The sequence below is a fragment of the Notamacropus eugenii genome, chromosome 1 (assembly GCF_028372415.1).
Source record: "Notamacropus eugenii isolate mMacEug1 chromosome 1, mMacEug1.pri_v2, whole genome shotgun sequence".
NCBI classification, from domain to species: Eukaryota; Metazoa; Chordata; class Mammalia; order Diprotodontia; family Macropodidae; genus Notamacropus; species Notamacropus eugenii.
The window spans coordinates 137,652,275-137,666,568 of NC_092872.1; the positions used below are offsets into that span (position 1 = coordinate 137,652,275).

Sequence of the window (14,294 nt, forward strand, 5' to 3'; positions counted from 1 at the left end):
ATCAGATCTAGTAACTTGGTTTAAAAAAAAAGATGAGGTTAGTTTTTGTGATGTGATCATCGTTTCCTTTTCTAAAATGTTTATAAGTATTCTTTAATAATACATTTTACAGTTTTGAAAGGAATTAATATTCAGTTCATTGGCCTATATTTTGTAGACTTCTCTGTCTTAACCTTTTTAAACTATAACAAGAATTGCCTTTTACCAGTCATGAGATACTTTTTCCTTTCTCCACAGTCTTTGAGAGATCATTGACCCTGGTTTAGCAGTCACTTCTGTAATTTGTTTGAAAACCTTGGTCTCTGCTTCATCTGTTCATGATTGCTTGAGCTTATCACAGGTAGCTCACTGCTCTTACACTGTTTCTCATCTTCCACTGTATCTTGGTTTTCAGTTCCTCAGTTGATTTTTCTTTGTCCTTCCCAGTCCAAAGATCATTTTCTTTGGCAGAGAAAACAAGTAAGCCTTGAGCAGCTCTGCCCTCTTTCTCTCTCATCTGTTACCATTCTTCCATCTCTTCTGATAAGTGATCCCATATCTGCTTTGAACCTTCTCCTTATTCCCGGTATAACTAAATAGCCACAAAATAAACACCTCTTATTGTTCTTCACTTTGCAACCACAGCTCATTTTAAGCATTAACATTCCTAACGCTCTTACTATATCACATCATGGTTGCACACTCTTGTATTTATTTTTTCTACCTTCCCTTGTTTCCATCTTTTATCTTTTAAAAGTTATTCTGTTTGTTGTGCACTCACTGGTCATTTTCTATAATCATTTCCCCCTTTCTTTCCTCATGGGAATTGTTTCCTTTTGTGACATCAAAATTTCATTCTTGAACTTTTAATTCCTTCTTAGTTGACTTCCTTAGTAGATTGTATCAATGTATTCATCATAGTAGACTAATGATCACCTATAGAGGAAGAGGAAATAGATGAAGAGCTTAATGAACAGATCACAAACTTGGCACAGAGGAAGACAGTGGTGATATGGAAACTTCACTTACCTGGCTGTCTTTTGGGGCTTCTGCAGAAAAGCAGAGCAGCTAATTATGTCTTATTTTGTCTTAATGATAATTTCATCTTTCAAAAGGTAGAGGAAGCAGTTAAGGGAACTGTAATTGTTGACCTGTTTCTTAGCAATAGGAGGAACTCATTGCTAAAGTAGAGATGATGGGAACATTATGAGGAAATGACACGTGTGTGTGTGTGTGTGTGTGTGTGTGTGTGTGTGTGTGTGTGTGTGTGTGTGTGAGAGAGAGAGAGAGAGAGAGAGAGAGAGAGAGAGAGAGAGAGAGAGAGAGAGAGAAAGAAGGCGAGGTTCAAGAGGAAAATCATGTCTGTGATTGAAACTGTCCTCTTAATGCCTTCAACTTGTTGTCCCAACTCTTCCAACTTTGGAGAGGTCCTCCCTCTCCCCCCCCGCCCCCCCAGGGCAGCCACATTCTTATAGACAAACTTTTTTCCGATCTCTTAATTGGACTTAGTAGTGGGTATTTTCAACTATATCTGGGTCTCTTTGTGTGGTGTGCTATGTAGTTTACCTAACCTAATAAGGATATCTTTGGAGAAACACTAGTTACTTATCAGGAGGATAGTTTTTCTGAACGGATATCATCCTTGGAGTTTGTTTATAGATTTCCTTCTGTTTCCCTCCTAGCAAGAGGTATTCTGGGCAACTTGTTTTTATCAACTTCTTTTCCTGCCTTTATTAAATTGAGATAGGAAACAAATTGTGAGGCCTCAGGCACATGGTTCTCTAGCACAGGGCTTCTTAAACCTTTTCCACTCATGACCCCTTCAGCTTCTTAAATTGTGAGTCATGATGCACAAATCTAACAGGACAGTCAGTGGAGTCACTTCTCATTTTCCTCTGTCTCTTAATTTTCATTCATTTATTTTTGGCTTCTTTCAGGGATTCAGAAGCTTTGTGATCCAGAGGAAAGTTCAAAAAAGATCATTTCTCCTTCTCTATAAAACTTTCATCTCTGAGTCCTTAGTTTCCTCTAGATTCAAAAAGAGTAAGCTTGTTTCTCTTCAAGTCATTGACACAGATCTCTGTTTTCACTTGGTCTTCTTATGTCTAGGCAAAGTAGCCCCTGTTCTTTTAACCATTTCTATTTCACATGGTTTCTGGACCTTCTTACCTTTCCTAAGATCTTTCTCTGGGCGTATTCTAATTTGTCAGTGCTGCTTTTCAAATACAAATTCTAAGACTGAACAGAGTAGTCAGTCTGACCAGCACAGATTTCAGTGAGACCTTCTGGTATTCTGGAAGGGTCATGCTATACAAATTTAATTGATTATCTTTTGAATTCCGGATACTATGCTTCTGTTAGTGCAGCAGGAGATTTTGCATTACTGATTACAGCAGAATGTTGACTCAGATTGAACTTCTCACATACTCAAATGTCCATGTATTTTTGCAAATGAGTTATTGTCAACCAGTTGTTAGGTTTACAGAATTAATTTTTTTAGTATATATACATGATTTTACATTTATTCATATCAGTTTTCATTTTGCTCATTTCCATCTGTTATTCAACACGTGGAGATAATTTTGAATATTGATTTGGACATCTGACATTTTAATTATCCCTACTAACTTTGTGTCGCCTGAAAATTTGACAAAAGCTATATACCCTCAGTGTAGTTATTGATACAGATGTTGAGTGGAACATTCCTGTGGCATTAGAGATGACCCTGCTGGCTCATGTATTGCTTTTTAGGCATACAAGTTTAAGCTAAGCTGCAGAATCCACCCAGCTACTGTTATTCAGAACATAATTTCTCTTTTTTGTCCATAGGGTAGTCAGTGTAATGTGCACCAATGCTAATTTACTTGACACATTTAAATGGTTCTGAAAATGGACTTATTGAGTCATTCAAATGTTAATTGAAATATGGTAGGAAATCTGCAAGTGATAAATTTGTTTGAGTTGTAATAATACAGGTTGAATGTGGTTTGCTTTAGAAATTAGCCTATTATTCAGGTCCTTTCTCTTTTCATTTTATTCTTTTTTATTCACTCATCCCCAAGGCTGAAGGTATCAAAAGTACTTGGCATTTCTCAAAGTGCTATATAAATTTCATTTATTATCTTTTGAATTCTGAATACTGTTAATGTAGATTGTATTTGTGTGAAATATCAGTGCTGTTTTGTTTGTGTGCTTTTTATGGTGAAAGTTAGATTTGTTTTAAAAGTTTAAATGTTGTATAGAAGTGAAAATCCAAGTGTTATGGTATATAATTTTTCCATAAATAATGTGGGGTATGTATTTATTTGTGTTAGCATATATATATGGCTTTACATTTAATCTTACCAATTTTCATCCTGTTGGTTTCAGTCTGTTTCAACTTGTAAAGATGATTTTGTATATTGATTCTGATATCTAATATTTTAATTATTCCTCCTAACTTTGTCACCTGACAATTTGTCAAACTCTACACTCACTGTAGTTGTTGATAAAAATATTGAATGAAACATTTCTGTGTTATGCCGTTAGAGATGACCCTGAGGGTTGATATGTATCTTATACATGTTATCTTATACAAGTTATGATTATAAAGTAATAAAACTCTCAAAAACAGGATGTACGTATCCTTTGATTCTGTGATAGATGAGTGTTGTTCCCTCCAGAGTAGAGTGCGTAGGATGTTAGGCCCATTCAACTAACTTATGAAGCATGTAGCTGGTGCTTAATAAATGCTTGTTGAATGAATATATGTTGCCATTGACTTTGAGAATACCCGTTCTGCAATTAGTTTTGAAGCTGGGTCAAACCACATATACATAAATCAGTCTTAGTACTCTATCATCTTAATGTATTTTTGCCTCTCCCTTAAAATACTATTTTACCCACCTTAATCACCTAAACCTTATTCACCTACCTTGATTTCACGTGACTTTTGAGCAGGTAAAAAAAATCAAATACTTTCTCTAAAGACAAAGATTTCTAGTATTCAGACAAGTGCTTCAGGTTTTGAAGTTAATTCCAAAAATGTATTTTAGGCAAAGGCATAATCCTTGGAAAATGTGTACGCTCTTGGTGTGTGGAACAGTGGATAGAGTGTTGGGCCTAGAGTCAGGAAGACTAATCTTTCTGAGTTTCAGTGTGACCTCAGACACTGACTAGCTTGTGTGATTCTGGGCAAGTCACTTAACCTGTTTTTCTCAGTCCCTCATCTGTAAAATAAGCTAGAGAAGAAAATGACAAATCATTCCTCTTTGCCAAGAAAATCCCAGGTGGAGTCATGAAGAGTTGGACATGACTGAACAGCAATAGTGATTTATGTTTCAGGGAACTTGAATTTGAGTGTATCAGTTCTGAAGGGGGGAGATTACCCAAACTCATTACACATGGTATTTGTTTGTTTAGTCTAATAGAGAATTAATGGATGGCACCAAGTTACTTGTGAGTTAAAGAGAGAGGAAAAAAAACAACTTTTAATTCGAATTCTTGAATAGAATTGGTCATTAAGTGAACTAGTATTTCATAGTTAATCATATATATTACTAATGTTGTTGTTGAAATATGAAGAATAAACAAAATTCTCTTTAAGGATTTTTTTTTTTTGCCTTAGACTATATTTGGAAGCCATGATTTGTATAAAATTTATCATACTTTTTCATCTGATAATAATTTCCCTGGGCAAATTACTAAACCCCTGAGGATATTAGTTTCCTTGTAATAATAGGAATAGTAATCATTAAACAGTTGTTTACGAAGTGCCTATTACGTGCCAAACACTGTGCTGGGCACAATGCATGCAAATACAAGGAATAAAAGAATAAAACAGTTCTTTCTATGAGTTTGCATTCTATCAGAGGAGGAAACAAATTCATATATAAGTATATACAACATAAACACGTAAAGTTAATCACTCTTGCATTACTTAAATCTACCTGATAAAAATTTTAAATAAAGCATTCTTTTAAAAGATTCTTATTAAATTGAAAAGTAAATAGAAATTTGTTACTTTTATTGTTGGTAGTGGTACTAAATTTCTAATTTTTTTTTTGGACTTCAGCTCATTTTGTCCATTTAATGTAAGTGTTGTCCAGTAAAAAAAAAAATGCATGAAAATGACTATGAATTCCTTTAATATATGATAGTGTGTGGGTCAGAGACCACTGACTCAAATGAAAAACAGAGACTTTTCAAGGTAGAAGCAAAGCAGCAAGATTTTATTACTATCTCGTGAGAAGGGTCATCTCTCTGATAAGTAATCAGGAGAGTGAGGGGCTTGCAGAAGGCAAGAACAGAGATTATATAGTCGTAACAGAAATCCCCCACCCTCCCATTAGCTGGGAGGCAGGCTCACAATCTAAACGCGGCAGTTTACCTTAGAAATAAGGAGCAGGGAAGTAGTAAAACAACCAATGTCAAGCTAACACAACACTCGCAGCCTTATTTGGCACGCAGTATACTGAGGTGGCACTCCAAGGAGTGGGAGTTAAGTTTCATGTTTCTTCAAGGTCACATAATTTCTGGGAGATAGAAACTTAGGCCTAACTACTTAGTAGAAACCTATTGTTAAGAACAGACATCTTCACTGACTCTTTTTCACTCATTAGGATCATAGCCTTAAGGTAGAAGGAACCTCAAATGTCATGTAGTCTCTGATTTTATGAGTCATGCTTACTGTATGTTTCATAGAAAATATACTACTCTTTTAAAAAATTTAAATTTTTAAAAAATTGAAAGATTGGCATTTTAAATTTAATTTTTAAAATTTAAAATTTAAATATTTTAAAAATTAAATTTAAATTTAAAATTAAAAAAAGATTCCTTCCTCCCTTTCCTACTCTCACCCTCTTGACCCTAGAGAAGGTTACCATTAGACACAAATATGTATATAGATGTAAAACCATACTATACATTCTTCTATCAGGTTTTTCTCTGGAGGTGTGGGTAGCATATTTCTTTATAGGTCTTTTGTAGTTGATTTGAATATTTACGATACCCAGAATTAATTAGTCATTCAAAGTTGTTCTTATGATAATATTTCTGCTACTTTGTACAACATTCTCTTGGTTCTGCTTATTTCACTTTTCATTATTTCATGTAAATCTTTTCTTTTTCTAAAATCAACCAGCTCATTTATAGTCATATGAAGAAGTGCTCTCAGCCACTATTGAATACAGAAATGCAAATGAAAACAACTCTGAGCTACCATCCCACACCTATCAGAGTGGCTAGCATGAGGGAATGTGGAAAAATTGAGACATTAGTGCAGTGTTGATGAAGTGATACCCTGATTCACCCATTATGTAGAGCAATTTGGAATCGTCCCCAAAGGGCCATAAGACTGTGCGTACACTTTGATCAGGCAATAGCACTACTAAGTCTGTATCCCAAAGAGATTTTAAAAAAAGAAAAAAGACCTATATGTATAAAAATATTTGTAGCAGCTCTTTTTGTGGTGAAAAAGAATTGGAAATTAAGGGATGTCAATCATTTGGGAAATGGGTAACCATATTGTAGTATGTGATTGTGATGGAATACTCTTGTGTTATAAGAAACGATGAGCAGGATGTTCTCAGAAAAACCTGGACTTACATGAACTGATGCTGAGTGAAATGGGCAGAACCAGGAGAATGCTGTATATAGTAAAATTGTATGATGATCAATTGTGAATGACTTAGTTATTCTTAGCAATACAATAATCCAAGATTATTTTGAAGGACTTAATAATGAAAAAAATGCCATCTTTCTCCAGAGAAAGAGCTGATGGAGTCTGAGTGCAGTTTGAAGCATACTTTTTTTTACTTTAAGAATTTTTCTTTCCCTTTTTTTACCTGTTTTTTTTTTTTTAACCACATGACTGGCATGGAAATATAGTTTGCATAAACTCTTATCAAATTGCTTCCCTTTTCAGTGGGGGGACTGGGAGGGAAAGAAGGAGAGAATTCAGAACTAAAAATTTTTTAAAAAACAAATGTTAAAAATTGTTTTTACATGTAATTGGGGGAAATATTTACAACCAGCTCATCATTTCTTATAGCATAATAGTATTCCATCACAGTCCAATACCACAACTTGTTTATTCATTCTCCATTTTAAGGCCATCCCTTCAACTTCCAATTCTTTACAACCGCAAAGAGAGCTGCTGTCAGTATTTTAGAACATATAAGTTCTTTTCCTTTCCCCTGATCACCTTGGGAAACAAACCTAATAGTGGTATTGCTGAGTCAAAGATTATACACAGTTTTATAATTCTCTTTGGGCATGATTCCAGATTGCTCTCCAAAATGGTTAGATCACTTCACAGTTTTCCACCAATAGTGAATTTGTGTCCCAGTTTTTCCACATCCCCTGCAATATTTGTTGCTTTCCCACATATAATATGATATCTCAGAGTTTTAATTTGCATTTATCTAATCAATAGTGATTTAGAGCATTTTTTCTTATGACTTATGTAGAATTTTGATTCCTACATCCCCAAACTACCTGTTCATATCCTTTGATCATTTATCACTTGGGGAATGACTCATATTCTTACAGATTTGACAGAGTTCTTTATGTATTTGAGAAATGAGACCTTTATCTGAGAAACTGTTGAAAGTTGTTTCCCAGTTTTCTGCTTTTTTTCTAATCTTGGCTATATTGGTTTTATTTGTAGAAAACCTTTTAAATTTAATGTTATTGAAGTTATCCATTTTATGCCCCACAATGCTCTTTATTTCTTATCTATTCATAAATTGTTCCAATCCATAAATCTGATTAGGTAATATGTTCCATATTCTAATTTTTCTGTGATATCTCCCTTTCTATCAAGGTCCTGTATCCATTTTGACCTTATCTTGGTAAATGGGTCTAAGATATTGGTCTGTGTCCAATTTCTGCCAAGCTGCTTTCCAGCTCCCTCTTTTGTCAAACAAAGTTACTGCATTCATTTGCTGCTGTGTGTATTGTATTTCTAATCAGTTCCACAGATCGACTTTTCCTGTTTCTTAGCCAGTGCCAGGTAGTTTTGATAATTACTCCCTTATAATATAGTTTAAGATTTGGTACTTTACATTTTTTTCATTATTTCCTTTGAAATCTTGACCTTTTGTTCTTTCAAATGAATTTTGTTTTTCTAACTTAGTAAATTAATTTTTTTTTTTGATAATTTAATTGGGATAATTTTGAAGAAATAGATTAGGAAGAATTGTCATTTTTATTATATTGGCTCTGCCCACCCATGAACTATGAACATTTCTCCATTCATTTAAGTCTGAATTTATGTGAATAAAATGTGTTTTATAATTATGTTAATGTAGTTCCTGAGTTCTTTTTCATAAATATATTCTCATGTATTTTATGCTGCCGACAGTTATTTTAAATGGAATGGTATCTCTTTCTGTTTCTTCTTGGAGAGTTTTGCTGGTGATATATAGAAATGCTGATGATTGATGTGTGTTAATTTTGTGTCCTGCTACTTTGCTAAAATTATTAATTGTTTACACTAACTTTTTAGTTGAATTTTTAGACTTTTCCAAGTGCACCATCATACTGTCTGCAAAGAGAATTTTATGTTACCTCATTGTCCACTGTAATTCCTTCGATTTCTTTTTCTTCCCTTACTGCTGTTGCTAGCATTTCTAAAATGATACTGCATAATATTGGTAATAATGACTTTTTTGTTTCACTTCTTATTGGGAAGGCTTTTTAGCTTATTCCCATTACAACACTTATACATACTTATACAATACTTACTAATGTTTTTATTTGGATGCTTCTTAACATTTTGAGAAGACATCAATTTATGCCTATGCTTTGAAGTGTTTTTTTATCTCTCCTTAATCACTAACTGGGCATTGCCTCAGTCAAACTGAGACCTGGGAAAGATCTTAACTTAAAAGGTCCAAGTCAGAAAGGCTTCTGCGGCATCTGGGCCCACCTCCAGTCATCCTGGTCTGTATCTTGCCATTGGAACCAGAGAGCTCTGGGGAGAAAGTGAGGCTGGTGATGTTGCACAGCCCTCTCTCCCTTAAACCCACTTCACTTGCAAGTCATGACACCACCTTCCTGATGGCATGGTCGTCCTCGAGAGTGAAGGACCAAAAACACAAATGAGAGGTTGTGTTTTGTCCAAGATCACACGTTTGCTTTAAGAGCTAGGAATTGGAATTCTAATAAATTCTCTTTTAATTGCCCATACGGCCTTTTTCAAAGAGTATATCCTAAATATGATTTAACCTTAAGGACTTAAGGTCTTCATCATGAATGTGAGTTATCATTATAGCATGTTTTCATGGTTTCTTGAGGTTATGGGATCTGTTTGCCTCTATGTTAAGTGGCAAGATAACTCTGATAAGCTTTCTGAGTTCATGCATTTTTTAAATTTTTTTTCCCCTGTCAGTCTGTCCTAACTTTTTCTTTCAATGTGGTTCCCTGTGCAGCCTTTCTCCTCTACCTTCCTAATATGCTAATTTTCTAATTTTTAATCGGTCTTGAGTATCAGTTTGCTTTTTAAAATGAGATTGCATTAGATTCAGATGCTCTTTAAAACTCCTGTAAGCACTAAAATGCTATGAACCTGTGGGGTTATTAGAAACAGGACTATCCAGCTTACCATTCGTTATTCTAGGCATCATGATAGTTGTATATTTATGTAGCATTTTATCTCGTACAAAACTCTTTATGTATGGTATGTTATTTGTGCTTCATAACAACCTAGTGAAGTATTGATAGTGTATTTTATTTTCATTTTACAGAAGAGGAAATGGGCTCCTACAAGTTGAGTCAGTGACCTGCCCCAAGGTCCACAGCTAATACTTGATGGACTCAGGATTTTAAATCCAGTGCTTTTTTTGACTGTGCACATTGCTGCCTCCTGAACTGTGTGTTAAAATGAGATTAAATAGCTTCCAAGTTGAAGGCCCAATATGCTTTGACTTTGCTGCGTGCATTTTACTTTGTGTAGTCTTAACAAATATTTTGGCTACTCACAGGCTTTTAAAAACATTTTTATTTTTTAACTTACTGATTCTCAACTGAATCAAGGAAGATGAATTTACTAAGTAACCCACTTCTGAATATGTGGAGTGTATTACCACATTACTTTGGAAATCATGATTTCAGAGCTGTTAGCTTTATACTAAATGTTACAGGTTTGGGAGTGTGATATTGGAGGAGGTTTCCTATGTTAAGTTTGCATAAACTCTTAATATAAATAAACATTTCATAAATTTATTAAAGAAATATATATCTGTTATTTTTAGGCTTACTGGTGGGCAGTTTTGCTTATGGGAATTGCCTTGATCATGTTAATGGCTGGGTTTATTAAGATATGCAGTGTTCATACTCCAAGCAGTAATCCAAAGTTGCCTCCTCCTAAACCACTTCCAGGTAAGACTATTGAGCTAATTAATTTTTCTTTCATTTTTAAAGAACAGCCAGCTAATGTTTTTGTGTGTGTTATAGTTCTTTGTGTAATCAAACAGTAACACAGACATTTATTTAATAAGAAGAGTTATCTTCAGTGGGAAAACTGTGGTACAAAAAGTAGTTTTAAACATATGCTTTGCTATTAGAAATGGGATCACTGATTATATGATACAGTGAATATTTATTTTAAGGATACTGTTTTCCAGCATAAGTTAGTGAGGACTGTTTTAAAATGCCTCCACTGTTGAATAGTCACTTGTTGATTTATAACAGTACTTTGATTTGAATATTTTTGCTTTTATTGTTTTTTGTCAGATTCACACAGCTTTCTTCTGTTTGAACTTTCTGTCAACTTTTCAAGATTTTTCATGCCCACTGACTCTAATTAAACAAATTGTATCAACAAAATGCCCTTACTAAATGAAGATTTAAACAAACAGTCCAGGATCTTGTTAGAGAACTGTAACTAGAAGGGAAGGACCTGAAGTCTTGTACTTTATTTTTAAATTCTTAATACTTGTTTTATGCTTTATGCAAAATTTTACGTGTTCAAAAGTTATCTTGTATTTGAATTGTAAATTGAGGATAATGCTTTTTTAAAAATTCATGGCTTCATTTGCTTTTATTTTGATACCCTAGGCACTTTAAAGAGGAGGAGACCTCCACAAGCAGTTCAGCCACCACAGCGTCAGAGACCCCGAGAAAGTTATCAAATGGGACACATGAGACGTTAACTGCAGCTTTTGCCTTGGTTCTTCCTAGTGCCTACAACGGGAAAACTTCACTCCAAAGAAAAACCTATTAAGTCATTGTCCCCAGACTAAACTCTCAGCATAAGAGTAGAAGAAAAAAGGCAAGATACTATGTCCTCAGACCAGGTGGAGTTATTTAAATTTTAATGGCTGAATGTTCCAATTTAAAAGAAGGAAGTAACATGTTTTTCTTACAGACAGATATTTTTAATCTAATGGCACAAAGTCTTAGAATACGATTGCGCGCCCCTTATTCCCTGTTCTTCGTTGCTGCGTTTTCTTCACTTGCAGGCAAACATGGCTCTATTAAAACTTTTATTCACAAATTGAAATATATATCTATTTTTCAACTGCCAATCAAGGCTAGGAGGCTAGACCACCTCAACATTGGAGACATCACTTGCCAATGTACATACCTTGTTATATGCAGACATGTATTTCTTATGTACACTGTACTTCTGTGTGCAATTGTAAACAAAAATTGCAATATGGATGTTTCTTTGTATTATAAAACTTTTCCGCTATTAATGAAAACAATTACTGTTTTAATTGACATACTCAGGATAACAGAGGATGGTGGTGTATAATGGTCCAGGATTCTATAATGCTTTTACACAGCAGTTTTGAAATGAGAATCAATTTTTTTTCCTATGATAGAGTTGGTTCCACTACTCATTTTATCTCTTCACACAGCTGCTAAAACATAGCACACAGCTGAATACTCTCTGGGGATACAGTTGACAGAAGTGTTATGTAAACTGGGCATATGCAGCATACTGCTTCAGAATGACTTTTTATGTAAGTGTCTGATTTCTTCTTATTTTAAACTTCATCTAATTATTCATTTCAATCTTTTTAAGTTAGTTGAAATTTTATTCATGCTTTAGTGGAAATTATACCTGTTGAATTTTTTTTGTTTGTTTGCAGCCTGCTTATTTTTATTTTTTCATATATTCTTAATGGATGATTTTTGTGGGTTCTTTTTTATTTTTAAAATTTTTTGCTGACATGGAAAAGAAAAAGTTGTGCTTATTTTTTAATTTATCAAAAATAGACAACCTTTTCAGCATATTGTGACTGATAATGGATAACCACTAAACACAATTATTTGCTCAAATGATAGTTAGGCCTCCTTACATTTTGTTTTTCCTTTATGTTTAAAAAGCAGTGAAGTTGAAACAGCACAATGTCCCATTCCAAATTTCATTTTTAAGCAGCTGTAAATAATTGGCATTTTAAGGAAAGAAAGCAAAAGCATTTAATGTATTAACAGGCTTACTGCTATGCAGGAAATGGAAGGGGGCATTAAAAAACGTTTAAGCTTGTGACATATTTATTGCTTCTGTTTTCCAACTACATCAAGCTAATCAGATGTAAATGGCTATCATTTTCCTGGCTTCACTTTGAAGGATAATTTTTTGAAGGTTGGAAAGGCTTCTGTATTTGGGTATTCCTTTTTCTTTTTTTTTTTTAAGAGTATAAGGTTTACACAATCATTCTCATAATGTGACGCAAGCCAGCAAGGCCAAAAATGCTAGAGAAAATAATGGGATCTCTTCCTTGTAAACTTGTACAGTATGTGGTGACTTTTTTCAAAATACAGCTTTTTGTACATGATTTAGAGACAAATTTTGTACATGAAACCCCAGATTATAAATAATTCTAAACAAACATAGGTAGAAATATACATAATTACTTTTAAATCATTTAATACATTTGTTTTCAGACTGTGCAAAGGTTGGCAAAAGGTTTGCATTTCTAAAATGGTGACTTTTATTTTGCAAGAGTTCTTAGTAACCTCTTGAGTGTGGTAGACTTTGGATCATGTAAATTTTTTGCTTGTAATGTTATCCTGTGGTAGGGTTTTGGCAGACTACACACTGCCCTATTTTATTTTGAGTCTAAGTTAAATGTTTTCTGAAAAGAGATATGTGCACTGAACTCTCCATCGCAAATCAAGATGTGGTAAAACAAAAAGATCAAGACAAGTGAGATCTAATTAATACTACTGTCAGTTTAATGTCCGCTGTGTTTTATACAGTATCTTTTTTGTTGACTTTGGAAATTTTTACTAAAACGTTGCAAAAAAAAATAAAGTATTGTGCAAAGATATGTAAGGTTTTTTGAAACTTGAAATGCATTAATAAATAGACTTGATGAAATCAACTCAAAGGTTGCATGCTTTTTGAATGCAAACTGCCCAAAGAAGCTATCTCACAAGACATTTTCTGAATATGGTGTAGTCTGTGGTGTGGAGCTTGGATCCTGACTCTGTATCTGTTTGTGAGCTTGGAAATGTCCCTTAACCTGTCTGCGTTCTGTGTCCTCACTCTTAAGATGATGGAGGGGAAGGGATTAGACCAGTTGGACTTTAACTCTAAAACTTGATTAAAGCCTTCCTCTTGTTAGAAGAAAGAAGCATGTCTGTTAGTACCCAAGTAGCATCTGCTTTTTATCCCTTTTTTTGGTATCTACATAGAAAATAAATCAAGGTTAAATGTTTCTGTGCACACAATTTTAACATTTTAAAAATAAGATTCACCTGCATACCCAAGTACTGCTTGTAATTGTAGTAGTTACTTTTAAAGCTTATAACTCTGCTTATTGAATTCCATGTAATATGCAATATGTATTATGCATATGTCTAAGTAACAAAAATTCAGTTTGGTGTAGTATTCCTAATTTCAGTATAAGCTGGCCCAGCGTTTTGCCTATTTGACACTATAGGTGATTACAAAGGAAAGTTGACATACTGTACCCAAAAAGGTAAATTTAAGGGAGGAAATATAAATAAATATCATACTATGTGTGTGTTTGACCTTTACAAATTTAAATAGTTTAGAAACATAAAAATGTATCACATACAACTTTGTTCACAAAATTATATTTGACATACTAAATTTTAAAGTTAATTTATTTGTATTATTACAATTTTTAATTAAATTTTGTTTTATAGAGGCTAAACTTGGGGAAATATAGAATCTCTCATGACCAAGTTATTGTCAGGTAAAAACAGAATTAAGTGAACTACAGTGAAAGAGGGAAAGTTGTTATGTTTTTGAGATATAAGTTCTCCACAGCGTAAGTGGATATGGAAAGCAATAATTTACAGGAAAATTAGTAGAGCAATGGAAAAAAGAAGGGGAAAACACTCAAAATAAA

General features: G+C 33.8%; 1 protein-coding gene across 1 annotated transcript in view; it reads left to right on the forward strand.

Moving 5' to 3' along the window:
• The window catches only part of ADAM10 (ADAM metallopeptidase domain 10), a 141,123-nt gene extending 127,825 nt beyond the window's left edge, over positions 1 to 13,298 (forward strand). The window contains exons 15-16 of the mRNA XM_072615682.1: positions 10,215 to 10,341; positions 11,020 to 13,298. Of these exons, the coding sequence (XP_072471783.1) occupies positions 10,215 to 10,341; positions 11,020 to 11,114 (222 nt within the window). The 3' untranslated portion in view covers positions 11,115 to 13,298. The remainder of the gene's footprint in view (positions 1 to 10,214; positions 10,342 to 11,019) is intronic.
• The last annotated feature ends 996 nt before the right edge of the window (positions 13,299 to 14,294 follow it).